The following is a 26,799-nucleotide window of genomic DNA, read 5'->3' on the forward strand; positions in this document are numbered from 1 at the left end:
AGGACCACGTGACCAGGCTCGCGTGTCAAATGGGCAGCTCTGAACGACTCCAGCTTAGCAAAGCTCCCACGACTTCCATTGCCCCAGCGAGAACAGGCTTTCTAGAGCACTCTAAGCTTGGGAGCAGGATGCACTGCAAGTGCCTCCACCCGCATCAGCCCTGGGAAGGGGGCCCAGCTGCACCCCAGCCCCAAGTGAACCCGGGCAGTCAGCACGGGGCTGGGGGGAGGGCCTGGGGGCTCCCGGGCAGGTGGGCAGAGGACAGAGTATCATGGGGACCATGGCCCACGGGGCAGTTGGCCATCAGGAGCACCGGGACTCCGGGAAAGGGGAGGAGGTGTGCTAGGGAGGGAGAGCTGAGGGCCCGGGCAAGGGCACAACAGAAGCGTCCGGTCCTCTCCTGCTTCTCCCTCTGGTCACTGTCAACCAGGCACTGCCTGACTGCCTAGGTCCTGAAGCCAAGCAGAGGAGCTGACGCCGAGCAGCCAGCAGGGGGCCTTATTCAGCATCACTCCCGCTGACTCTCACGTGGCGAGGCTGCCGGCCGAGCAGCCTCCCTGCATCCAATCACGTTTCCGAGTACCACCAAGCTCTGGACCAGTTCAGGGTAAAATTCATCCCGGGGTTTCATCCACACCAAACCAGATGTTAAATAAATGCCCTCCAGGCATTTCTTGGCTCTCCCTGACATCCCAGCCTGATGGTGCCAGGCTGTGCTCTGTGAACACCTTCTCAAGTTCACTGCCCCCACCCTACCTCCATCGGGTCTCAGAGGAGTTGAGGTGACAAGGACTGGTACACACGTGGGGACAGAGTGGTTCTCAAACGAGCCTGACACACTCCAGCTTTCCACTGGGGTATGAGCCATTTCACGACAATGACCTATCACTGAATGCTGGCTTTCCACTGGGGTATGAGCCATTTCACGACAATGACCTATCACTGAATATACTGCTACTTATTTAGGGTTACACGTATGACTGCTTTGGCAATAGAGGTGTGGAGGTCTCCTAGTTTAGTGGAAACATGTAATGACTTAAAGTTTCATTACTGAAAAATTATTGGCCCAAAATTCTGTGCTGTGTACCACTATACCTCATGTGTATGATGGCAATGATGAAAATGAAAATACTGAGTTGGCCAAAAGGTTCGTTTGGTTTTTTTCCATAAGATGACTCTGGTAGCGCTTAGTTATCTTTAACTTCATTCGAAACACTATTGGTAGATTGTGACAGCTTCATATCAGCGTGTATTTAAAAAAGACTTATCAAAATTGGTGAATTTTTGTGTAGCCATTTTAATATTGAAGATGAAGGAAAAAAGCAACATTTTCCGTATACTATGTTTTATTATTTCAAGAAAGGTGAAAACGCAACTGAAACACCAAAAAAGATTTGTGCAGCGTACAGAAAAGTGCTGTGACTGATGGAACGTGTCAAAAGTGGTTTGCGAAGTTTCGTGCTGGAGAGTTCTCACTGGACGATGCCCCAGGGTCAGGGAGCCCAGCTGAAGTTGACAGTGATCAAATTGAGACATTGAGAAAAATCACCGTTATACCACGCGGGAGACAGCCGACATCAGAATATCCAAATCCAGCGCTGAAAGTCACCTGCGCCAGCGTGGTGATGTTCATCGCTTTGATGTTCGGCTTTCACGCAAGTTAAGCAAAAAAAAAAAAACTTTCTTGACTGTATTTCCGCATGCAATTCTCTACTTAAATGGAATGAAAATGTTCCGTTTTTAAAACAAATTGTGATGGGTGATGAAAAGTGGATACTGTACGATAATGTGGAACGGAAGAGATCGTGGGGCAAGTGAAATAAACCACCACCAACCACACCAAAGGCCGGTCTTCATCCAAAGAAGGTGATATTGTGTATATGGTGGGATTGGAAGGGAGTCCTCCATTATGAGCTCATTCTGGAAAATGAAAAGATTAATTCCAACAAGTACAGCTCAATTAGGCCAACTGAAAGCAGCACTTGACAAAAAGTGTCCAGAATTAGTCAACAGAAAATGCATCATCTTCCATCAGGATAACGCAAGACTGTATGTTTCTTTGATGACCAGGCAAAAACTGTTACAGCTTAGCTGAGAAGTTCTGATTTATCCGCCATATTCACCAAACATTGCACCTTTGGATTTCCATTTATTTCGGTCTTTACAAAATTCTCTTAATGGAAAAAATTTCAGTTCCCTGGAAGACACCTGGAACAGTTCTTTGCTCAAAAAGATAAAAAGTTTTGGGAAGATGGAATTATGAAGTTGCCTGAAAAATGGCAGAAGGTAGTGGAGCAAAAGGATGAATACGTTGTTCAATAAAGTTCTTGGTGGAAATGAGAAATGTGTCTTTACTTTTACTTAAAAACCGAAGGCACTTTTTGGCCAACCCAGTAATATAAACAAGTAGCAGCAACTGGGAAATACAACCATCTCTGTACCACTGGTAACCATGAACCTTTCATAAAAATTTGGACAATCCAGCTCTTTGCCCATAAGCCTACATATTAGGAGCTTTGCAAAATTGCTAACACTTGCATGAAAGTGCAAATTCTTAACAGAAACTTCCTTTCTGACTTCTCAAAAAACTAGTGACATCTTTAGTTTCTGGATAACCAACTTTCGTAAACCTTAAAACAGTTTGTAGGACACTTTTGTCTTTAATCCCATATTAAAATCAAAGTTCTATGTAACTCCATGACATCTGCCCAGAAGAGTAAAATAAAGACATGCACTTTGCTTATCAAGATCAGTGTGTGGCCACCACGAGGCAGGGCAACTGGAAAGTCAGTGAGACACGCGGTCTGAGGTTGCAGGCAGGGCCGCAGGTGCATTTCCGTGCGTGGGGCTTGCGTCAGTGAGTTGAGGAAGTTTCCTTCCGAGTGCATGTAAACCTTTGGTCCAGGGATGGAGATTCCTGGCAGTCCCCAGGTCTCCTTCTTCTCTCCCTCAGTCCTTGATATTCTGAAATGTTCAATATGTTCAAAGTTCCTTTTTGGGGAACACAACAAATCAATATGGCATCTGACTGCCAACAAGCCTACGGGCTGCAGGGTGGTTTAGAACTTATATAGCTTCGTTTCTTCTCAGAACTAACATCTCCAAGCGAGTCAGGCCCCCTGCAAATGCTGTCAGGGTATTTTTCCCCCTAATCTTTTTTTCCTTTTTTTTTTTTAAGGAGCATGTGGAAGTGAAGCAGTTAAGTCACAGATTAGAAAAAGGCAATCTTCAGAGTTTACCTTCCAATTATTAAAAAAGGAACCGAGATTCCCCAGAGCTCTCACGCTCCCAACTTCAGAGACCGAAGCATCAGCAAATATAACCTTCCAGGGGGCAGCACTAAGGAGATGAAGCTGCCACATCACCTGGGACTGGTTTAGAACACGTGGGGCCCTGTTATCACACGAACACAATTCTGGGTAAATGCCCTGAGGAAATATTTCTTTTCAACGGATTTGCTGAAGCAAAAGCTTACTTTGAATTGCAAGGCAATTATTTTATTAGGAAGATACTAAAAAAGACATTCTCCATCTCCTGGTGATGGATTTTTGAAGGAGATTATTCCTAGGGCAGGTCTAGGTCCTTCCAGCCAGGGCTCCAGGGGCCTCTCTCTCTTAGGGGTCATTGGGTTGTCACTGCCCTGATCGCCCTGGAACTTGGGGCCTGCTGCTCATAAGGCTGTTTGTGCACAGGACAGTGGAAGCACAGTGGAAGCTGGACAGTGTCCATTTTGTTCCAGTGACTCCCTTGTATGAGCCCGATGAAACCTCAAGGTCGATTCTCCTGGCCCCAGAAGGCAGCTCAGTACCGGAATCCTGGGTGCTCCGAGCAGCAGCAGCCATGCTGGAGTAAACACGGGACTCCAGGGAGACGCAGCGAGAGGGCCAGCCTAGATGGGTGCCCACATTCCAGCATTCCGCTAGGAAGCCAGCTGCACAGAAATCAGGATAGTAGGAGCCTCTGGAAGGGAAGCTTGGGGTGAGGGGAGACGTGACTGGAAAGGGGCTCGGGCAGTGCTTTCTGAGATGATGGAATGCTCTATTATCTTTTTTTTTTTTTTGGCCACGCCACATGGCTTTGCGGGGTCTTAGTTCCCCAACCAAGGACTGAACCGGGGTCCTGGCAATGCGAGTGCAGAGTCCTAACCACTGGACCGCCAGGGAGGTCCTGGAATGTTCTATATCTTGATGGGGCTGCCCAGTGTATACTGTGTCAAACCCATGAAACTGTGTCTTTATAATTGTGCATTTTACTGTCTACGACTTACATCTCACTTTAAAAAAATGGAAATCAAGTCAACCTTGTGCTTCAGTGACTTCAGTGAAATCACGATGGGAAGTGGGACTAAGCATACAGGTCTATCCGCTCTGTCCTTTAGGATACATAAACCCCTGCAATGCAGAACCCAGCTTGAGGAATGCACAGCACTGAGGAAACATGGTATTTTATGGGCTTGATCATGCCCAGACCCCGTTGGGGGTCCCCTGACCGCCCCCCACCCTTGCCCCAGCCCAGCACAGTGAATTCTTCCTGTGATCATGTGGTCTCAGACCAGTAGGCTGACAAGAACACCAGCTGTTTATCAGCCCAGTGCTGGGCTGCGTCGGCATCCTGCTGACATCTGCATTTCCAGAAAGGGGATAGTCCTGCACTTGAACAGTGATACTCCATGATACATCTCCCCTAACCTCGTGTAACCTTGGGCAGATGACTTACCCTCACTGAGCCTCCTCTGTGAAATGTCCATAACAGCACTCATCTCAGAATGCTCTCATGAGGGCGTTATGGACTGGATGTCTGTGGCCCCACAAAATTCAGGTGGAAGCCAAACTCCCCAATGTGATGGTATCTGGAGGTAGAGCCTTTGGGAGGTGATGACGTTACGAGGGTGGAGCCTCCATGGTGGGGTTAGTGCCCTTCTAGGAGGATGAAGAGACCAGAGCTTCCTCCCCATGACTTTCTCTCCCTCTGGCATGTGAGGACACAGGGAGAAGGTGACCGTCTGCAAGCCAGGAAGAGAGCCCTCACCAGACACCAGCTCTGCTGAAGTCCTGATCTTGGACTTCCCAGCCTCCAGAACTACGAGAAATAAAAGTTGCTTAAGCCGCCCAGTCTGTGGTGTTCCTTAGAGCAGCCTGGACTAACGTGGCGGGTAAATGAGGTAATAAAAAGCACTAAAGTGCTTAGCATAGCGCCTGGCAACTAACGGCAATCAATACAGGGCTGTTATTGTTACGACGAAGTTGTCATTAATGTGGAGACGGGTTATAAATGCTTAAGAAGAGAGCTTCTCGCTCAGATTTTTAGTCATTTAATAATGCATACCACTGGAGTCCTCTGGTGCCAGAGGAAAACCAGTAGCAGAAAACGTCCGATGAGGCGGATGCTCACAGGCCAGCAGGCCACCCTGACGCGTTTCTTTTGGAAGCTTTACCCTCTGATGTCTTTTCCAGCTCTCCCTTCCCCAGGCAGAACCAGGCACTCAACCTCTCAGAAAGGGAGCAGGAAACCTGCACGTTTGGGATCCTGACTGTTCCGGGAGTCACCCACCAGCACAGCACAGGGTTGTAGGATGCCCTGCCCACCTGGCCACCAGGTGAGTGCTTGACACCGCAGCGGGGGGCCTGCTGCTCCCCGAGGCTCCACAGTCTCTTTGTAATTTAGCAGAACCTCAAGAAACGGAGTTTAATTGACAGAGTCAGAGGAAACACCACCACGGCCAATCCCAGGGACGCAGCAGCAGCAGTGACCACAGGCACCAAGCCTCCCACATCCCGCGTACCTTCGTACAGCCAGTCGCTAAGGCCGTTGTAAATCACGCCTTCCTTCCCAGTTGAGACCACACGGATGGCCTGCTTCCCGACGTGTGCACAGTAGTAGATATTGTTTTCAAAGATAAATATCTAATTTGGAAAGAGAAACAACACAGCGTTAATCAAGGAAGTGCTTACAAATAGGGTATTCTTTAAAAATCCCAAACCAGCAATGTGGTCCGCATTTTCCTTTGCATTTATCTGACAGAACAGACGTAGTCTCGGGACCCTTTGGAACTCACCCACCTCCAAAATCATCTACATTTAAGGTCAACTGGAGACTCAAACTCCACAGAGTGCACCCAATGTTATCATTTACCATGACCAGACAATCTGTCTGATACTCTTGGGTATGTTAACATCAAATGGCTTTGACTATCTTAGCAACTGTATTTTTCCTAGGAATTGTGACTGGTGGGCTGGGAAGCTTGAAATCTGTGAGTTATTCACTCAACATTTATGAAAAGTTACTTAGTGGGCACCAACTCTGTGTCAATCATGGGAGAGCACAGGAATGAATGAGGTGGGACGTATCATGTGCCTTTACTCACAATCTGGTAAAGACGACAAGCTTTAACAGGAAAATGTTCTGAGGAGCTTTGGGAACACGGAACAGTACTACTAACTTAGGCCAAAGGCAGGCAAGGAGTCCCTGAGAAAGTGACTGGAAAGAAGTTTTCTTATTGTGGTAAAACATACATGACACAAAATTTGCCACCTTGACCACGTTTAAGTGTACAGTTCAGTGGCGTTAAGTGCATTCACACTGATGTGCAACCATCACCATCATCATCTCCTGGACTCTTTTCATCCTGCAAAATTCAAACTCTGTCCCCATTAAACAATGATTCCTCATCCCCCTCCCCCACTCCCGGCCCCCACCCTTTTGCTTTCTGTGTCCAGGAATCTGACGACTCCAGGGACCTCGTGTGACAGGAACCACACAGCATTTGTCCTTCTGTGTCTGGCTTATTTCACTGAGCATAACGTCCTCAAGGTTCACCCGTGCTGTGGCAGGTGTCAGGATTCTGAGAAACTGGGCTTTAGGCTGAGATCTGAACGGCGAGCAGGATGAAGAAAGGGGGGCTGAGAAATCAGGCTACACGGAGGTAACAGTGTGAGAGAGAACCAGAGGCACGCGTGGGCCTGGGGAGCTGGATGAGAGCTCCAGGCGTGAGGGGGAGGGGCAGCAGGAGTGGAAGCCCAGGGGGTGGGGGAGAGGCGGGTGCCAGCCCCCAAGGGTCCATCCGCAGGCTACAGGGCCCCAGAGGCAGCAGGAAGCCCTTGGCAGAAGCTCGAGAAGGGGAGCAACGTGGCTAGAGGCAAGTCTTCTGTGGGCGAGCCCAGGCCCATGCAGATGAGAAGGCAGGGCAGGAGTCAGCCCGTCAGCTGCGGGGGGGGGATGGTGGAGACAGACAGAGGTGGACCAGCCAGGGACAGTGGGGGGATGCCCTGGGCATGAGAAGTGAAGTTGCAGGAGGAGACGAAGTGGTTCCCCAGCCGTTCCCTGGAGCAACCGGGTGGCCCATGTGCAGCCTGGGGTGCCCTGGAAGATGCTACAGTTCTGACCTTAGGTCAGCCTCAAATACCCTGGGGCCGGGGGGAGAGTGGGTTAGGTCAGTGGCTCTTGAATTCTGATGTGTATTAGAATGATCTGACGAGGTCTGACATATCCTACAGCCAGGTCCAAGAGCCCAGCCCAGTGGTTAGGATCTAGGGGTGGGACCCTGGCATGAGTATTTTATTTTTTTTGTTTTTTAAAATATTTATTTATTTGGTTGCGCTGGGTCTTAGTTGCAGCAGGCAGGCTCCTTAGTTGTGGCTTGTGGGCTCCTTACTCGTGGCATGCATGGGGGATCTAGTTCCCTGACCAGGGATCGAACCCGGGCCCCCTGCATTGGGAGCTTGGAGTCTTTTTTTTTTTTTTGCGGTAGGCAGGCCTCTCACTGTTGTGGCCTCTCCCGTTGCGGAGCACAGGCTCCGGACGCGCAGGCTCAGCGGCCATGGCTCACGGGCCCAGCCGCTCCGCGGCATGTGGGATCTTCTCAGACCGGGGCACGAACCCATGTCCCCTGCATCGGCAGGCGGACTCTTGACCACTGTGCCACCAGGGAAGCCTGGGAGCTCGGAGTCTTAACCACTGAGCCACCAGGGATGTCCCCTGGCACCAGTATTTTAAAGAAACACCCTGGGCGATTCCAGCGTGCAACCAAATCTATGAAGCAGTGGCCAGGACAAACCTACTGTCTCCCGAAGCTCTTAAGTATAAATTAGCCCGTTCTCCAGGCACTGCTCAATTCTGCCCTGTGTTTTTTCTATCTAAATTCTTTGCCTGCTACCCCCACAAGGACCTAAGCACATGATGCAAATATCCAATGTCTGTGGAAACTGAGCTTTGTGGACCAAGAACAGGACTCAATCAGATTTTTTTTAAAAGAAATTCTAAAAAAAAATACTGTCAGTGTCATTTAAGAGACCAGTGAGAAAGGGTATTTTGCAAGTGTAGGAAACAGCGTAAATATTGACATTTTAAACTGAAGATGCAGAAAGGGCAGTTCCCATAGATCGTTGTCATGGAAGCCTGGAGCTGAAAGCTCTATCAAGTATTAGCTTCCTGCTCAGGCCTCTTGCCTCTTCAAAGATTCACTTCAACCAGAAATGAGCTGGAAAACTTCTAGACACAAGTACACATCCTCATTTAATTTCAGTAGCTGTTCTTACGAGTTTGCCTAAGGGTAAGATGTATTATGAAATTTCAACTTCTTTTATGCGTCCTAAGCCTACAATAAATTTTTGAATCAAATCGGACCATAGACAATATTCTGAAGAAGTAAAATTTGCTATGATAGATATTAAATCCCTTTTCATCTTGACTTTATTTTATTTTATTTTTTAAAGAAGATGTTGGGGGTAGGAGTTTAGTAATTTATTTATTTTTGCTGTGTTGGGTCTTCGTTTCTGTGCGAGGGCTTTCTCTAGTTGTGGCAAGTAGGGGCCACTCTTCATCGTGGTGCGTGGGCCTCTCACTATTGCGGCCTCTCTTGTTGCGGAGCACAGGCTCCAGACGCGCAGGCTCAGTAGTTGTGGCTCATGGGCCTAGTTGCTCCGTGGCATGTGGGATCCTCCCAGACCAGGGCTCGAACCTGTGTCCCCTGCATTAGCAGGCAGATTCTCAACCACTGCGCCACCAGGGAAGCCCCTTGGCTTTATTTTTAATGGAAGGAAAACAAAAGGAAACAAGCTCTAAGGAACAGTGCGCTTTGCTTTGAAGATGTTCACATCTACAAATGGGAGTCTGGGTCCTACACACCTCAGCCCACTCCAGGCCCTGCAAAGGCATCTGCACCATGTGCTCTGGGAGCACAGTGGACCTGCTGCAGGACCTGAGCCAGTGCTGGACTCCTAGTTGCCTCAGTTTCTTTGTCTGTCAATACAGATCAATGCAGAACTCAGTGTTAGGGTGGCTATGAGGCTGAGTGAACTGACAACTTCAAAGCACTGCGAACAGTGCCCAGCACAAAGTAAGGGCTCAGTAACACCTATTCTTTTTTTTTTTTTTTTGCGGTACGCGGGCCTCTCACTGTTGTGGCCTCTCTCGTTGCGGAGCACAGGCTCCGGACGCGCAGGCTCAGCGGCCATGGCTCACGGGCCCAGCCGCTCCGCGGCATGTGGGATCTTCCCAGACCGGGGCACGAACCCGTGTCCCCTGCATCGGCAGGCGGACTCTCAACCACTGCGCCACCAGGGAAGCCCCAATAACACTTATTCTTGTTGTGGTTACTATCATCATTATAAAGGTTTGTTCTGCCTGGAGAGATTAGGCGAGACTTCATGCGGGAGGTGACATCTGAGCTAGACCAGGAAGAATACCCACATTTTCACAGGGTGCTTACGATAAAGCTCAGCTCAAAGACACACGGAGCTAAAGGGGGAGCTCATTATCTCAGGAACCAGGAATGGGATAAGTACCATAATTGGGCACAAGTTAGCTTTTAGTTCTGGACAAACAAGGCCCAAAGGAAAACATATTGAACAGCTCAGTGCTTGACTAAAAGAGCAGCACAGCTCCGGTGGAATTATAAATTAGAGAATGCTGGACTTGAAGTAGAAAGCTAAATTCTAGTTGAGACAACTAGTTGTCCAGCTCTGAGCAGGTTACTTAACCTCACTGAATCTCATGTCCTTCACTACAAAATACGAGGTTGACTGGACGGTCCCTAAGGTTTCCTCCATACTTAATTAACATTGTTGAATCCAAAGGTCTTATGAGCGTCTGAGATCAGGAAAAGACATTTAGCAAATTAATTAGTGATGCTATTACTACACTTGTATTCACAAGGAGAACTATTTATCACGAAGGCAAAATTCAACATTCATAGTGAACCCAACATGCTACTATCAAGGGGGAAAACAGATTCTCTATATTTCAGCTAAAACCCCCAGTTATCATGTCAGCCTAGGTTTCTTTAACTGACACGGTAGAGCGACCGTCCTGATCTCGAGAACACACTCCGGTAGTGGTCACTACTTACTAATTGCTTTTCCCCTGGCTTTCTACTTCCTCTTTTGGGTTACCCCATTTCCTGACCAGGCACAATTTTACTAACACTTCCACAGTAAACGAGGATGAACGATCCCGTTATATATGACATTAAGCTTAATTTATAGTGTGAAACAGAACAGCTTGGGTGGTCATGGTAGCGCCCATTGGTTCAGCAGTGGTCATAAGGAAGCGATGTATTTGCACAGCAACTGGGATCGTCTCTGTTGTAGGCCATTCTAATCCCACTGGAAACACTGCACAGTTAACTGACATTACGGGAACACTGCACACAGATAAGCCATGTCACCAGAACATGGAAATTCTGTCTCTAAACCTTGCCACCCGGTCAACACATCCTTCGGCAGACTCTGGTGAAGAAGCAAACTGCTGACGGAGAGGTCGGTATGTCTTTGGGAGGCTGGTGCCCATCAGGTTCGTGTGTCCACATGGCTTTAATTTCTGGGTGTACTATGTCACCTCTGGTCCCCTGAATGGTTTCATCAACAGGCCACATAACAGAAGGTCAGAATTACCAACTGTGGCTAACAGATTGGGAAACCCTCCTGCCTTCAGAACTTAATGGCCGGTTCCCCCTGCATAGAAATTGACCTTCAGGTAACTTTCTGTTTCTATTGCCCTGGACACCTGGTAAGGGTGGATATGGGCTCTAATGGTAGGTGATGCTATTTCTGGTGCGTTGCAACTGGTCGAGGAGAACCGTAAACTCTGGGAGGAAGCCATCACCGTGACCTCCTCGAGTGCATGATTCCAGTCACTGGGCACTTCCCTCTGGGCACCTGGCAGGGATTCCACACCCACCCGCAGGGGTCCTGTTTACTGAGCTGTCGCCGGCGGGGGGACGGGGAGAAGACACTGCTACACAGCTGTCGGGTGGGTGGCTGTGTGGAATGCTGCGGGGGAGGTGCACCCGAGACCATCTGCCAGCCAACGGCTCCTGTCTACACCCTTCTGAGTCCAGCTGGTGCCAAGCGTGGCCTCTGTGGACTAGCGAGCCAGCACATCTGCTTGGTGGACATGAGACCCCCCCCCACCGCCCGCTGTGGGTGTTTTCCAGCAGCCATCAGGCTCCGAGAATGGCCCCTCTTCCCTGGGTTCATGTCAGGAGAAACCGGGTGATGGTGGGACTTCTGAGTCGTTACCAGAGTAAAGTTAGTGTGGAACAATTACAAGAAGGGATATTTACCAACACTAAAAGGAGGGAGCAGTAAAACAGCGCTGGGCGTATTTCTGAAAAGCAAACTAGCTGGTTGGAGATCACACATCAGTTCGGCTGACTATGAAGGTGGAAAACAGGGCAACAAAAGCCACCAAACCCTGACTCTGCACGTTCAACATTATTATAGAAAATACAGGAGAAAGTTAAAATGTCACAACCCTACAAACCACACACATACACAAAATATGACTATTAAAATACACTTTCTTGTATTTTAGAGAGAGAGAGAGAGAGAGAGAGAGAGAATGTGTGTGTTGGTTGGTGGGGTATAAAACCTAGTTTTTTTTATGGTTTTTTTTTTTTTTTTTTTTTTTTTGCGGTAAACAGGCCTCTCTCACTGTTGTGGCCTCTCCCGTTGTGGAGCACAGGCTCCAGACGCGCAGGCTCAGCGGCCATGGCTCACGGGCCCAGCCGCTCCGCGGCATGTGGGATCTTCCCGGACCGGGGCACGAACCCGTGTCCCCTGCATCGGCAGGCGGACTCTCAACCACTGCGCCACCAGGAAGCCCAAAACTTAGTTTTAATAAAACTGAAGTCATATAACATATACGGGTTTGCACACTGTTTTAGAATCTACATCAGAAATGATTTTCCATGTCAGTGAGCATTCTCTGAGACATGCCTTTTAGGAGATATACCGTAGTTTATTCAATTATGTCCCTATTGTTTGACATCTATTCTGTTTTTTATTACAATAAAAATGCTCTTGTGTGCATCTTTGTACTTCACTGCACCTCTGACATCTCCCTAGGATAAACCCCTATGAATAGAAATCATGAGTCATATTCATTGTGCAATAAAAAAAAATGGGTGGAGGACAGGAACACGTAGATCAGAGTACTGATCATACAGAAGCATTTATATTCATGAAGAACAGAAAGAAATCTTATTACAACGGGAATATTTTGTGTACCAAACTATCAGACTGAACAACAATACCCAAAGCTGCTCAGAATGCTGCGCGCTCCCCCAGTGGGGGCAGAGACTGGCTGCACGCTCACAAGAAGCAGTCAGCAAGCCACACCGGAGGAGACTTTTCTTGTGTAGATTATGTGAGAAAGACTGCTGGAAACAAAGTGTAATTGGCCTTTCCAAACCATATCTACAGAACCTGATGACGGTGGAAGCTGTAGCCTCTGAACTAAAGGAGAATAACATACGTGTATGTGTGCAGACACATGTGTTTTCCCACGTCAACACGTGAAGGTGCTGAGAATCACTCTCCGATTACTCAACGCTCAGTTTCAGGAACTGACCAATTTGTAGATTAAATAAATTCTTTCCTTACTCTGTTTTGCTCTCCCATTCCCTGTTTTGGCCATTCTACTGCTCAACTGGGCAAGGAAGAGAACTTCCATTATTCTAGTTTGTAACTGTGCCTGGAAAATGCAATGATGGGGGGATGGCAACGCTGTTGATCAAGGAGGGTTTTCCAGATTCTCGGTTGTCCTTATCCAGTTTGGGAGCATCACATCAACCCCACAAACAGGCGTGTGCGCACCTCCGATCAGCCAGGCAGGGTGCCGAGCAGCTGCTCAGTAAGCTCTCATCTGACCTGTGCAGGTGGCCAAGACTCCGAGTCTATTGTGTCAGCGTGTCATTTCCCCAGTTAATCCGTCGCCTGAAATTCAGCACACTTGGCTCTCAGGTTGGTTCCTGCCCAGGCAGAGGGGGGACGTGGCAAAATTCACTTGCTGCTCTGCCGCTGGATTTCGCCACCCATAAATAGAGATAATCACACCTGCCGTGCCAGCCTTGTGGTGCTACTGGGAGGATGAAAGGAGACAATTTTGCTGGAGAAACCTTGAGGGCTATAAAGCACACTTAAAGGAAATGCACTGTTAACATAAGCATCATCGGCCCGCTGGATCCCTGCTACGAGGACACCATGCTAACAGCAGGGCTCTTCCAGCTTCTCATGTCAATACTGCCCCTCGGCCCTTTCCACCAAAAATCAGCGGAAGACTTTACATCACATTTTGATGCAGCAAACTAATGCAGGATTTAATGCCAAAGAGCGGAATTCAGTGCCAAGAAAGAGAAAGTCCTGTACATAACCTAAAACCATTCTTCTTGTCAGAAAGTACTCACATTTTTCATCCTTTCAAATGTCAACCAAAATCAAGAAGAAACATCTGACACATCACCATAAAGACCCTCCCCTCAGTGTAGCCCTTAAATGGTCAAGGAAAAGCTTCCTTTTCAGAGTCACCCACCGAGAAAAAGCTCTCAGGATCCCTCTCACTTGATGAGCCCACATTTTAACTTGGAGAGTTCAGAGATGTTATTTTTTCAAAGCCGAGGAAAAAGTCCCTAAATGAAATCATGCTCCTGAGGAGTCGACGGCCGTCTTCAGTGTCCCCTGTGATATGGGAGCTGAGCAACTGCATCTCGACCACAGAGACGTGAGGCTCCTAACGCACCCAGGACCTTGGGGCGGGGTCGCGTCAGGGAAGCAGCGAGCGGGTGCCTGGCCTGAGAACGGGTGCAAGCACCTTCCAAGCTCTCTCTTCTCCCCGAGGGCCTCTGAGCTGCGGGGCTGCCCACGGACGGCCTGGTCAGGATAAGAAGTGCTGGGAGGGCCAAGTGCTATAAGGCCAGGTGACAGGGCCCCCGTCTGGCCTGGGCTCGGGGTCGCCCCTGAAAATGGCTTCTGAGCTGGGATGACGTGGAAGGTGGGCAGCAGCTGTTGGGGGAAGGAGGGGCACAGGGCATCGCAGGGGAGAGAGGCCTCTGTCCGTCTGAGCAAATGGGGCGGCCCATGTGGAATGAAGGGCCGGGGGGCCAGGTCAAGGCAGGCAGTGTCGGGGGTGAGGCTGGAAAAGGGGCCGGGGAGCCGTGCAGGTCCCACAGGCCACGTTGCTGACTGTGCTTCCTGCTAAGAGCAGCGGAGCACCTGGGGAGCTTTGGTGGCATCGTGGTCGTTGGCTGTTTTAAGAGAGCGAGTGAGAAGACGGTGCTGTGTTTTCCATGACACCCTGTTGCAGTGTAGGGGGCGGAGCAGAGGGCAAGGGGTCCCGGGGGATGGTCCAGAGGGACAGTGGAGGCTTGGGCGGTGTTGGCCCAATGGCGGGACTGCAGCGATAGGTGTGGGTTCCCAGGGCGCGGTGCTGCCTGGACACAGGCCAAGGGAAGGCAGGTGTGAAGGAGTCTCCTGGTCTGACAAGGGCAGGTGGATGGACGGCAGTGCCCCCGGGAATCCCTGGAGGCAGGGCGCGGGGGGAAGCCATGAGCCCACCTAGACACAGGGAACAGGACAATCAAGTGGCATGGCCCCGGGAGAGTCTCAGGCTGGGGGTGGGATGAGCAGCAGTTACTCTTACTATGAAAACAGCTCGCCAACCCTGAATGAACTTGAACCACCGTGGAATCTGCCTCTGCGCGCCACGGCTGCCTACTTGTCCTTCCCTCTTGTGTCTTTAGCTGGCGCCAGAACCCCTGCCTGAGAGGCTGCGCTGTCCACAGCAGCGCCTGGACGGGCCGTCCCGTCCCTCAGGCAGCCCAGTTCCCTGCTCCGTGGGGACGGGCACTATCAGTGTCACCAGGAAATGCCATGGAATAGTCCACCGCCTGGGATCAGCGTTCACCACTGAACGAGGTGCCTTTCTTTAGAGGGTCTGGGGGGAAGGCAACTTCAAAGCCACACAAAGGGCCTCTGGCAGGGGCTTTCAGGCCGCATGGCAACCCCCGGAGAGCCCCACCTCTCTCCACGGGTCACTGCCTCCTGGGCTGAGCCAAAAGCAATCCTCAGATGTGCTGTAACCACTAGCACAGCGACAGCTGCTCTGTGGCAACACGCTTATTGTACCAACAAAAGGACGACTGGATTTAGTGGGTTACCCGACTTAGGAGAATATTTGCTTCTGTTCTACGCCTGGATGTTGTGGCTGAGCACTGCGCGGAAATCTCCACTCTCCGTTTGCCTAGTTTGAAGCCGTCTCTCGCCCATGTCCTGTGGCTCTGGGCTGTCTGTGAGAGCCACTTTCTGCCCTGGACATCAGCACGGACAGTCGCCCAAGATGATGCACCTTGTCCGTTGGAAGAGCCAGGATTTGGGCCAAGGCAGCATAACCCCAGAGTCCGTGATCTGTGGCCTCTCATTGTCTGGACACCCTGCTACTTTGTAGAACTGAGGAGCAGGCTCAGAGAAGCTAAGCTTTCACCCAAGGTCACAGAGCTACTTAGTGACAGAATTAGAAACGAACTGCTTAACCCACATGCCCGCGATTCCAGCACCAGCAGCGCCAACAGCGTTTAGGAATCGCAAGAATCCTGATCGTGAGAATCAGGACCCTCCCCAGACCAAATGAGTTTTAGCGGGCCCTCCGGTGACTCTGATGCACACTGCAATTTGCTGCTTCTTCCAGCTGAAAATCATGATCAATTCTGAGCAACTCTGCTGGTGAGAATGGCTGGACCGCTGGGCCTTCATGGGAGTGGGTCTGAAAACTCTCTAAAAGCATTGAGAGAAATGATAAATGTACTGACTGGCAGAAATCAGTCCGAGGCGCTCTCTCAATCTTTTTATACCGCAGTTAAATTCAAGCCTCATTGGTTGCCAAACATAGTCTTCTGACTCCAAAGAAGTGAATGAATTTTCCAGTATCTTCCTAAGGGGCTGAAAAAATCCATTTATTTCTTGGTAAGTTTCCAGGCTTTTTTGTATACAGTCCAAATATAAGGCCAGCAATGCTGCCACTGAAACATCATTTGGACCTTCCTGGTAGGACCACCTGGATCATACCAGGTACTTGAAGTGTGCAGTGTGTGCTCTGAGGGCACACTGAAGCTACTAACACCGTCCCAGACATGCCAGCTCAGCCCTCTCAGACACATTCCCTCCGATATTGCCCAGGTGACTGGTCTTAGGACTTCATTCTCCAAGATGATGTGATAAACAGCTGACCTCTCTTTAGCCGCTAGGGGCTCATTGTTTGGTCTGTAGATTATTCGCGGTCTTTGAAACTCCCCTTTCTTTTGGCTCTTCACCTCCCAGCTTGTTACTGCGCCCCAGCATCTCCGCAGAGGGTGGGAGTGGGGATCAAAGACAGTCCAGCTCGGAAGCCCACCATCCTTGGCAATTATCCTTAGGAGACATTTGCCGTAGTTCTGCTGGGACCAGCTCCGGGCTACACCATGAAGTCCTTAAAGATGATTTCTGCTACCTGTCATACTCTCGTCAGTGATCTTTTCTCTTATTTACACACTGAGACAATAAAAGATGAATGGACCCAGAATAAAACCAGAAAATTCACAAGAAAGATACCATGGATATTAATTTATAGAAAATAATCAACTACTAAATACATATTAATTTAATCAACTACGAGATATAATTAAATACATGCTGATTTAAATAGCAGTGCAACTGAATTACATTAGCAAAGAGTTTTGAAAATTCATAGAAGCAGCAATATTTTTTTTAATGATACAGCCTGATACTTAATGCAGTAAATATATGACCGATTAAGTACACAGGAAACAATCTGTAAATGTATATCAAGTGCCTTAAAAACGTGTTCAATACTTCAATTAAGAATATCAATTGCTGAGGAGAGGGGGAAGATGGTGGAAGAGTAAGACGTGGAGATCACCATCCTCCCCACAGACACATCAGAAATACATCTACACATGGGACAACTCCTACAGAACACCTACTGAACGCTGGCAGAAGACCTCAGACCTCCCAAAAGGCAAGAAACTCCCCACATACCTGGGTAGGGCAAAAGAAAAAAGAATAAACAGAGACAAAAGAACAGGGACGGGACCTGCACCAGTGGGAGGGAGCCGTGAAGGAGGAAAGGTTTACACACACTAGAAGCCCCTTCGCGGATGGAGACTGCGGGTGGCCGAAGGGGGAGCTTCAGAACCGCAGAGGAGAGCGAAGCCACAGGGGTGTGGAGGGCAAAGTGGAAGACTCACGCACAGAGGATCAGTGCTGACCGACCGACCGACCGGCACTCACCAGCCCCAGAGGCTTGTCTGCTCACCTGCTGGGATGGGCGGGGGCTGGGAGCTGAGGCTCGGGCTTCCGTCGTATCCCAGGAAGAGGATTGGGGTTGGCGATGTGAACACAGCCTGAAGGGATTAGTGAACCACGGCTGGCCAGGAGGGAGTCCGGGAAAAGTCTGCAGCTGCTGAAGAGACAAGAGACTTTTTCTTGCCTCTTTGTTTCCTGGTGCTTGAGGAGAGGGGATTAAGAGCGCTGCTTAAAGGAGTTCCAGAGACGGGCGCGAGACGCGGCTACCAGCGAGGACACCAGAGACAGACGGGCATGAGACGTTAAGGCTGCTGCTGCCGCCACCAAGAAGCCTGTGTGCGAGCACAGGTCACTGTCCACACCCCCCTTCTGGGGAGCCTGTGCAACCTGCCACCGCCAGGGTCCCAGGATCCAGGGACAACTTCCCCGCGAGAATGCATGGCGCGCCTCAGGCTGGTGCAACGTCATGTCGGCCTCTGCTGCCGCAGGCTCGCCCGGCATCCGTGCCAATCCCTGTCCCCGGCCTGAGTGAGACAGAGCCCCCGAATCAGCTGCTCCTTTAACCCCGTCCTCTCTGAGCGAAGGACAGATGCCCTCAGGCGACCTACACGCAGAGGTGGGGCCACATCCAAAGCTGAACCCTGGGAGCTGTGCAAACAAAGAAGAGAAAGGGATTCTCTCCCAGCAGCCTCAGGGGCAGCGGATTAAAGCTCCGCATGCGTGTGCTTCTGTGTGAGATTTTGTCTGTATAGCTTAGCTTTCACCATTTGTCCTAGGGTTCTGTCCGTCTTTTTTTTTTTTAACTTAAAAAACTTTTTTTAATAATTATTTTTTTATTATAATAACTTTATTTTATCTTCTTTCTTTCTCTCTCTCTCTCCCTCCCTCCCTCCCTCTCTCTCTCTTTCTTTCTACATTTTCTCCCTCTTATTCTGAGCCATGTGGATGAAAGGCTCTTGGTGATCCAGCCAGGAGTCAGGGCTGTGCCTCTAAGGTGGGAGAGCCAACTTCAGGACACTGGTCCTCAAAAGACCTCCCAGCTCCACGTAACATCAAACGGCGAAAATCTCCCAGAGATCTCCATCTCAACACCAAAACCAAGCTCCACTCAATGACCAGCAATCTACAGTGTTGGACACCCTATGCCAAAGAACTAGCAAGACAGGAACACAACCCCACCCATTAGCACAGAGGCTGTCTAAAATCATAATAAGGCCACAGACACCCCAAAACACACCACCAGACGTGGACCTGCCCACCAGAAAGACAACATCCAGCCACATCCACCAGAACACAGCCACTAGTTCCATCCACCAGGAAGCCTGCACAACCCACTGAACCTACTTTAGCCACTGGGGACAGACACCAAAAACAACAGGAACTACGAACGTGGAGCCTGCAAAAAGGAGACGCCAAACACAGTAAGATAAGCAAAATGAGAAGACAGAAAACTAACAGCAGATGAAGGAGCAAGATAAAAACCCACCAGACCTAACAAATGAAGAGGAAATAGGCAGTCTAACTGAAAAAGAATTCAGAATAATGATAGTAAAGATGATCCAAATCTTAGAAACAGAATAGAGAAAATGCAAGAAACATTTTACAAGGACCTAGAAGAACTAAAGAGGGAATAAGCAATGATGAACAACACAATAAATGAAATTAAAAATACTCTAGAAGAGATCAATAGCAGAATAACTGAGGCAGAAGAATGGATAAGTGACCTGGAAGATAAAATAGTGGAAATAACTACTGCAGAGCAAAATAAAGAAAAAAGAATGAAAAGAACTGAGGACAGTCTCAGAGACCTCTGGGACAACATTAAACGCACCAACACTCGAATTATAGGAGACCCAGAAGAAGAAGAGAAAAAGAAAGGGACTGAGAAAATATTTGAAGAGATTATAGTTGAACACTTCCCTAATATGGGAAAGGAAATCGTGAATCAAGTCCAGGAAGCATAGAGAGTCCCATACAGGATGAATCCAAGGAGAAACACGCCAAGACACATATTAATCAAACTATCAAAAATTAAATACAAAGAACAAATATTAAAAGCAGCAAGGGAAAAACAACAATTAACACACAAAGGAATCCCCATAAGGTTAACAGCTGATCTTTCAGCAGAAACTCTGCAGGCCAGAAGGGAGTGGCAGGACATAGTTAAAGTGATGAAGGAGAAATACCTACAACCAAGATTACTCTACCCAGCAAGGATCTCATTTAGATTTGATGGAGAATTTAAAACCTTTACAGACAAGCAAAAGCTGAGAGAGTTCAGCACCACCAAACCAGCTTTACAACAACTGCTAAAGGAACTTCTCTAGGCAAGAAACACAAGAGAAGGAAAAGCCCTACAAGAACAAACCCAAAACAATTAAGAAAATGGGAACAGGAACATACATATCGATAATTACCTTAAAAGTAAATGGAGTAAATGCTCCCACCAAAAGACCTAGACTGTCAGAATGGATACAAAAACAAGACCCGTATATATGCTGTCTACAAGAGACCCACTTCAGATCTAAGGACACATACAGACTGTAAGTGAGGGGATAGAAAAAGATATTCCATGCAAATGGAAATCAAAAGAAAGTTGGAGTAGCAATTCTCATATCAGACAAAATAGACCTTAAAATAAAGACTGTTACAAGAGACAAAGAAGGATACTACATAATGATCAAGGGATCGACCCAAGAATAAGATATAACAATTGTAAATATTTATGCATCCAACATAGGAGCACCTCAATACATAAGGCAAATACTAACAGCCATAAAAGGGGAAATCTATAATAACATATTCATAGTAGGGGACTTTAACACCCCACTTTCACCAATGGACAGATCATCCAAAATGAAAATAAATAAGGAAACACAAGCTTTAAATAATACATTAAACAAGATGGACTTAATTGATATTTATAGGACATTCAATCCAAAAACAACAGAATACACATTTTTCTCAAGTGCTCGTGGAACATTCTCCAGGATAGATCATATCTTGGGTCACAAATCAAGCTTTGGTAAATTTAAGAAAATTGAAATTGTATCAAGTATATTTTCCGACCACAACGCTATGAGACTACATATCAATTCAGGAAAAGATCTGTAAAAAATACAAACACATGGAGGCTAAACAATACACTACTTAATAACGAAGTGATCACTGAAGAACTCAAAGAGGAAAACAAAAAATACCTAAAAACAAATGACAGTGGAGACATGACGACCCAAAACCTATGGGATGCAGCAAAAGCAGTTCTAAGAGGGAAGTTTATAGCAATAAAATCCTACCTTAAGAAACAGGAAACATCTCAAATAAACAACCTAACCTTGCACCTAAAGCGATTAGAGAAAGAAGAACAAAAAAACCCCAAAGTTAGCAGAAGGAAAGAAATCATAAAGATCAGATCAGAAATAAATGAAAAAGAAATGAAGGAAACGAAAGCAAATATCAATAAAACTAAAAGTGTTTCTTTGAGGAGATAAACAAAATCGATAAACCATTAGCCAGACTCCTCAAGAAAAAAGGGAGAAGACTCAAATCAATAGAATTAGAAATGAAAAGGGAGAAGTAACAACTGACACTACAGAAATACAAAAGATCATGAGAGATTACTACAAGCAACTCTATGCCAATAAAATGGACAACCTGCAAGAAATGGACAAATTATTAGAAATGCACAACCTTCCAAGACTGAACCAGGAAGAAATAGAAAATATGAACAGACCAATCACAAGTACTGAAATTGAGACTGTGATTAAAAATCTTCCAACAAACAAAAGCCCAGGACCAGATGGCTTCACAGGCGAATTCTATCAAACATTTAGAGAAGAGCTAACACCCATCCTTCCCAAACTCTTCCAAAATATAGCAGAGGGAGGAAGATTCCCAAACTCATTCTATGAGTCCACAATCACCCCGATACCAAAACCAGACAAAGATGTCACAAAGAAAGAAAACTACAGGCCAATATCACTGATGAACATAGATGCAAAAATACTCAACAAAATACTAGCAAACAGAATCTAACAGCACATTAAAAGGATCATACACCATGATCAAGTGGGGTTTATTCCAGGAATGCAAGGATTCTTCAATATATGCAAATCAATCAACGTGATACACCATATTAAAATATTGAAGGAGAAAAAGCGTATGATCATCTCAATAGATGCAGAGAAAGCTTTCGACAAAATTCAACACCCATTTATGATAAAAACCCTCCAGAAAGTAGGCATAGAGGGAACTTTCCTCAACATATTAAAGGCCATATATGACAAGCTCATCATCCTCAATGGTGAAAAACTGAAACCATTTCCACTAAGATCAGAAACAAGACATGGTTGCCCACTCTCACCACTATTATTCAACATAGTTTTGGAAGTTTTAGCCAGAGCAATCAGAGAAGAAAAAGAAATAAAAGGAATCCAAATTGGAAAAGAAGAAGTAAAGCTGTCACTGTTTGCAGATGACATGATACGATACATAGAGAATCCCAAAGATGCTACCAGAAAACTACTAGAGCTAATCAATGAATTTGGTAAAGTAGCAGGATACAAAATTAATGCACAGAAATCTCTGGCATTCCTATACACTAATGATGAAAAATCTGAAAATGAAATTAAGAAAACACTCCCATTTACCACTGCAACAAAAAGAATAAAATATCTAGGAATAAACCTACCTAAGGAGACAAAAGACCTGTGTGCAGAAAATTATAAGACACTGATGAAAGAAAGATGATACAAATAGATGGAGAGATATACCATGTTCTTGGACTGGAGAATCAACATTGTGAAAATGACTCTACTATCCAAAGCAATCTACAGATTCAATGCAATCCCTATCAAACTACCACTGGCATCTTTCACATAACTAGAACAGAATATTTCACAATTTGTATGGAAACACAAAATACCCCCCCAAATAGCCAAAGCAATCTTGAGAACGAAAAACGGAGCTGGAGGAATCAGGCTCCTTGACTTCAGACTATACTACAAAGCTACAGTAATCAGGACAGTATGGTACTGGCACAAAAACAGAAATATAGATCAGTGGAACAGGATAGAAAGCCCAGAGATAAACCCACGCACCTATGGCCACCTTATGTTTGATAAAGGAGGCAAGAATATACAGTGGAGAAAAGACAGCCTCTTCAATAACTGGTGCTGGGAAAACTGGACAGGTACACGTAAAAGTACGAGATTAGGACACTGCCTAACACCATACACAAAAATAAGCTCAAAATGGATTAAAGATCTAAATGTAAGGCCAGACACTATCAAACTCTTAGAGGAAAACATAGGCAGAACACTCTATGACATAAATCACAGCAAGATCCTTTTTGACCCACCTCCAAGAGAAATGGAAATAAAAATAAACAAATGGGACCTAATGAAACTTCAAAGCTTTTGCACAGCAAAGGAAACCATAAACAAGACTAAAAGACAACCCTCAGAATGCGAGAAAATATTTGCAAATGAAGCAACTGACGAAGGATTAATCTCTAAAATTTACAGGCAGCTCATGGAGCTCAATAACAAAAAAACAAACAACCCAATCCAAAAATGCGCAGATGTCCTAAATAGACATTTCTCCAAAGAAGACATACAGATTGCCAACAAACACATGAAAGAATGCTCAATATCATTAATCATTAGAGAAATGCAAATCAAAACTACAATGAGATATCATCTCACACCCGTCAGAATGGCCATCATCGAAAAATCTAGAAACAATAAATGCTGGAGAGGACGTGGAGAAAAGGGAACACTCTTACAATGCTGGTGGGAATGTAAATTGATTCAGCCACTATGGAGAACAGTATGGAGGTTCCTTAAAAAACTAAAAATGAACTACCATACGACCCAGCAATCCCACTACTGGGCATATACCCTGAGAAAACCATAATTCAAAAAGAGTCATGTACCACAATGTTCATTGCAGCTCTATTTACAATAGCCAGGACATGCAAGCAACCTAAGTGTCCATCATCGGATGAATGGATAAAGAAGATGTGGCACATATATACAATGGAATATTACTCAGCCATAAAAAACGAAATTGAATTATTTGTAGTGAGGTGGATGGACTAAGAGTCTGTCATACAGAGTAAAGTAAGTCAGAAAGAGAAAAACAAATACTGTTTGCTAACATATATATATGGAATCTAAGAAAAAAATAAAATAAAAAGGTCATGAAGAACCTAGGGGTAAGACAGGAATAAAGACAGAGACCTACTAGAGAATGACTTGAGGATATGTGGAGGCGGATGGGTAAGCTGTGACAAAGTGAGAGAGTGGCATGGACATATATACACCACCAAACGTAAAATAGATAGCTAGTGGGAAGCAGCCGCACAGCACAGGGAGATCAGCTCGGTGCTTTGTGACCACCTAGAGGGGTGGGATAGGGAGGGTGGGAGGGAGGGAGATGCAAGAGGGAAGAGATATGGGGATATATGTATATGTATAACTGATTCACTTTGTTATAAAGCAGAAACTAACACACCATTGTAAAGCAATTATACTCCAATAAAGACGTTAAAAAAAAAAAGAATATCAATTGGCAAAAAAAAGTGTTCAATTTTTTGACTCAGTAATTCCTCATCATTTTAGGTGCCAAGATATTCCACTGCATCAACTGTAGTAATGAATTTTATAAATAGTCTAGATGTCCAACAGGAAAATGATTTAATTTTTGTAAATCCATTCAATGAACTATTATGTAACTGTTAAAAATTATGTTTAGAACAAGTATTTAATTGTATAAAATGCTAACTGAATCACACTGGGCATAAAGTTGGGACACATAAAACTAATTAATATAAGTATAACATAATTAACAATAATTATTATAACTATAGTTATTATTATAATTATAAGCATTTCTATTCTTGGAAAGAAGGTTAAGAGAACACACTAAAATATTAATAGTAATTGTCTATGGATACTGGATCTATTGGTCCTTTTACAAGAAGTTTTTCCCCCTACCTTTTGTATTTTTTACTTTGTATAGTTTGTATTATTTTTACAATGGGAAAATAAATAATAAAAATTAATCAACTACCTAAAATGAGCCTAGCACCAGTACTGGGAACTGGGGATAAAATAATGAACACGCCAGCATCTTAACCGCCAAGGGGTGTCATATATGATGGGAAAGGGGCTGAAACAAGCATTCACCGTACCAGGTGGGTGCACACAGAGGCTGGGGAGCCAGCAGGGCACAGAATCCCAGCCTGCGGTCCTAGGACCTCAGAGAGGCCGTGCTTTCACTTTCGACACCACCCCTGTCACTCACTGATTCCTACATCGCTGCCTCTGTCTGAAATGAGTCCCTATGTCAATGGATAATTCATATTAAAAGCAATAAACATTCCAGAGACACAAAGAAGACACAGTGAGCATCTCAAGCCCTGGGGCATCGAGGCTTTGCTGTTCCAGGACCAGTCCTAACTGGGCACCTAAGTCACCAATGCCAAAGAGACCTCAGCGTCTTCCCACCGCTGTGGCTGACCTCAGCGTCTGGTCCCATCCTCCGACGCCTGGGACTGAGGCTGGAGGGACCAGACAGGGCAACCCTGAGCCTGTGCCAGGCATTTCTGCCCTTCCATTGCGGTGGAAGCACCAGAGCCAGCCCCTATGCAGACTCTGACTCTCAGATGCCACACATGTCTCTGGAGGCCTCTGGCTGGGGGAAGGCTGAGCAGGGGCTGGGGAGAGCACTGAGCTGCCAGTGGGCATACGAGTGTTTGTGGCAGGAGGTGAGGGGTATGTACATCTCCCGAGGGGGGCAGCCTGGACTCAGGGCCGGCTCCACCACCCGCCAGATGCCCCAGACTAACTTTCTCACCCATTAGGTGACTTTGCGTGTCTGTGCAGAGCACTTGGGAAGGTCCCCGTTCGCAGTCGACATTCTACATTCACATCCCCTCTAGTTCCTAAATACTGGGATCCGAAGCCCTCAGTGGAGCCGCTAATTCCAACATCACGTGAGACCCAGTGATGAGCGCAGGACTCAGGAACCTTCTGGAAGCCAGCACCATGTCCCCCACTCCCCCTCCCTCTGGGCAAGGCTCTGCTGTCCTGCTGGAGCCCTCAGGCCTGGCTCGGCCCTTCCCCCTGCAGACCTCCCTCTGGGCTGACACGCAAACATGACTCTGACCCTCAGGGCGGCCCTGGGATTGACACCACGTGTGCTGGTCCCAGTCATTCTCCTGTCACCTGCCTGGTGAGAGTCCCCAGGCTGCTCGCCCCACATCACTGGCCACAGCTCTTTCATTAAACAAACACTGGGACGTCCCTGGAGGCCCAGTGGTTAACACTCTGAGCTCTCAATGCAGGGGGCACAGGTTCGATCCCTGGGTGGGGAACTAAGATTCCGCATGCCGCGCGGTGTGGCCAGGAAAAAAAAAAAACCATGAATGTGGCATCACAGGGATTTTTAGTTACATCCTCCTATAAGCCCACGGGCGGTGCTGTTTTGATCCCCAGCTGGAGGAAGATAACACGCAGGGAGTTTAAGTGATTTGCCCAACGTGACAGGCATGAGCTGAGGTTTGGCCCAGGCTGCCGGCTCCAGGATCTGGCTCTGCAGCCTCTGGACCAGGCTGCTCCCTCCGACACTCGCACAATATCCTCTGTAATTGGTATTAAAGAAACGTGTGTAGGAACTCAGTCACCGAGGCCAAGCATCTCAGGGTCAATCACTTAGAGCCAGGCCAAAAACCTCATGGCCAGAGATGCCCCATCCACTCAGAGCATCGCTGCTGACACCCTGCGTCGAGGCCTCTACCACGCCCTCTTCTCCAAAGCCTGTCTCAGCAGCTCGGGCTGCTACAACAGAACACCACAGACTGGGCCACTTAAACAGCAAACATTTATAGCTCACAGCTCTGGAGGCTGGAAGTCCAAGATCAGGGTGCCAGCAGGGTCGGGTTCTGCTGAGGACCCTCCTCCTGTTTCACACAGGGTGTCCCTCTTGCTGTGTCCTCACGTGGCAGAGAGAGAAATCACCTCTCTCGTGGTTCTTCTATAAGGGCACGAATCCCATTCATGGGGGCTCCACCCTCATGACCTAACCACCCCCAAAGCCCCCCTCCTAATACCACCACACTGGGGATAAGGGTTTCCATATTTGAATTTGGGGGACACAAACATTCAGTCCATAGCAATGCCTTCCTGTCCTGCTCTGCAAAGCCTAAGTCTACTCCGCCTCT

General features: G+C 47.1%; 1 protein-coding gene across 1 annotated transcript in view; it reads right to left on the bottom strand.

Annotated features, from left to right (window-relative positions):
- Window positions 1-26,799, bottom strand: part of DPP6 (dipeptidyl peptidase like 6) — a 772,535-nt gene that overhangs the window by 157,389 nt on the left and 588,347 nt on the right. The window contains exon 8 of the mRNA XM_027101408.1: window positions 5,783-5,903. Coding sequence (XP_026957209.1) covers window positions 5,783-5,903 — 121 coding nt within the window. The remainder of the gene's footprint in view (window positions 1-5,782; window positions 5,904-26,799) is intronic.

Source organism: Aethalodelphis obliquidens, unplaced genomic scaffold, assembly GCF_003676395.1.
Source record: "Aethalodelphis obliquidens isolate GAN/ISIS:26980383/991018 unplaced genomic scaffold, ASM367639v1 scaffold5, whole genome shotgun sequence".
Taxonomy (NCBI): Eukaryota; Metazoa; Chordata; class Mammalia; order Artiodactyla; family Delphinidae; genus Aethalodelphis; species Aethalodelphis obliquidens.